Source organism: Plectropomus leopardus, unplaced genomic scaffold, assembly GCF_008729295.1.
Source record: "Plectropomus leopardus isolate mb unplaced genomic scaffold, YSFRI_Pleo_2.0 unplaced_scaffold92441, whole genome shotgun sequence".
In the NCBI taxonomy this organism is placed as follows: Eukaryota; Metazoa; Chordata; class Actinopteri; order Perciformes; family Serranidae; genus Plectropomus; species Plectropomus leopardus.
The window spans coordinates 1-778 of record NW_024701941.1 but is presented as its reverse complement, the minus strand read 5'-3'; the positions used below and the strand labels follow the sequence as shown (position 1 = coordinate 778).

General features: G+C 42.3%; 1 protein-coding gene across 1 annotated transcript; it reads left to right on the top strand.

The window, feature by feature from the left end:
- Window positions 1-350: 350 nt before the first annotated feature.
- On the top strand, window positions 351-750 carry LOC121940678 (ATP-binding cassette sub-family F member 3-like; the record flags this gene model as incomplete). The annotated part of the gene is made up of 2 exons (XM_042483393.1): window positions 351-453; window positions 550-750. Coding segments are annotated over exons 1-2 (246 nt in total), but the record flags the coding sequence as incomplete, so codon positions are not given.
- Between the last annotated feature and the right edge of the window lie 28 nt (window positions 751-778).

The window sequence follows — 778 nt, the reverse complement described above, 5'->3', positions numbered from 1 at the left end:
GTAGTAGTAGTAGTTGTTGTAGTAGTAGTAGTAGTAGTAGTAGTAGTAGTAGTAGTAGTAGTAGCATCATCAGCACAACATATACAGATACTATTACTACTACTGCAGTACAGCACATATAGGACATACAGGCACCACTACTACTGCAGTACAGACAACATATACAGGTACTACTACTATTGTGGTACAACATATACAGGCAGTAGTAAGTAGTAGTAGTGGTAGGAGAAGTGGCAGTAGTTGCAGAAATAGTAGTATTAGTAGTAGTAAATAGAAGTATTAGTTGTAGTAGTAATAGTGGTAATAGTTGCAGTAGCAGCACTGCTTATAGTAGTAGTATTATTAGTAGTAGTAGTAGTAGTAGTAGTACTTTTCTGAAGTACTGCGTGTGTTTCAGAGCCCACCAACATGTTGGATGTGCGAGCCATTCTCTGGTTGGAGAACTACCTGCAGGTCTGAACCTCACTCACTTTAACGTTAGCATTCCTCTTTGAAAACAATGAGAACAGTTAGCCACGAGCTAAAAAAAAGTAATACCTCCTCCCACAGACGTGGCAGTCCACCATCTTGGTCGTCTCCCACGACAGAAACTTCCTGAACGCCGTGGTAACAGACATCATCCACCTGCACTCCCAGAGGCTCGACAGTTACCGTGGCGACTATGAAAACTTCATCAAAACCAAAGAAGACAGACTGAAGAACCAGCAGAGAGAGTATGAGGCCCAGCTGCAGTACAGACAACACATACAGGTACTACTACCACTGCAGTACAGCACAT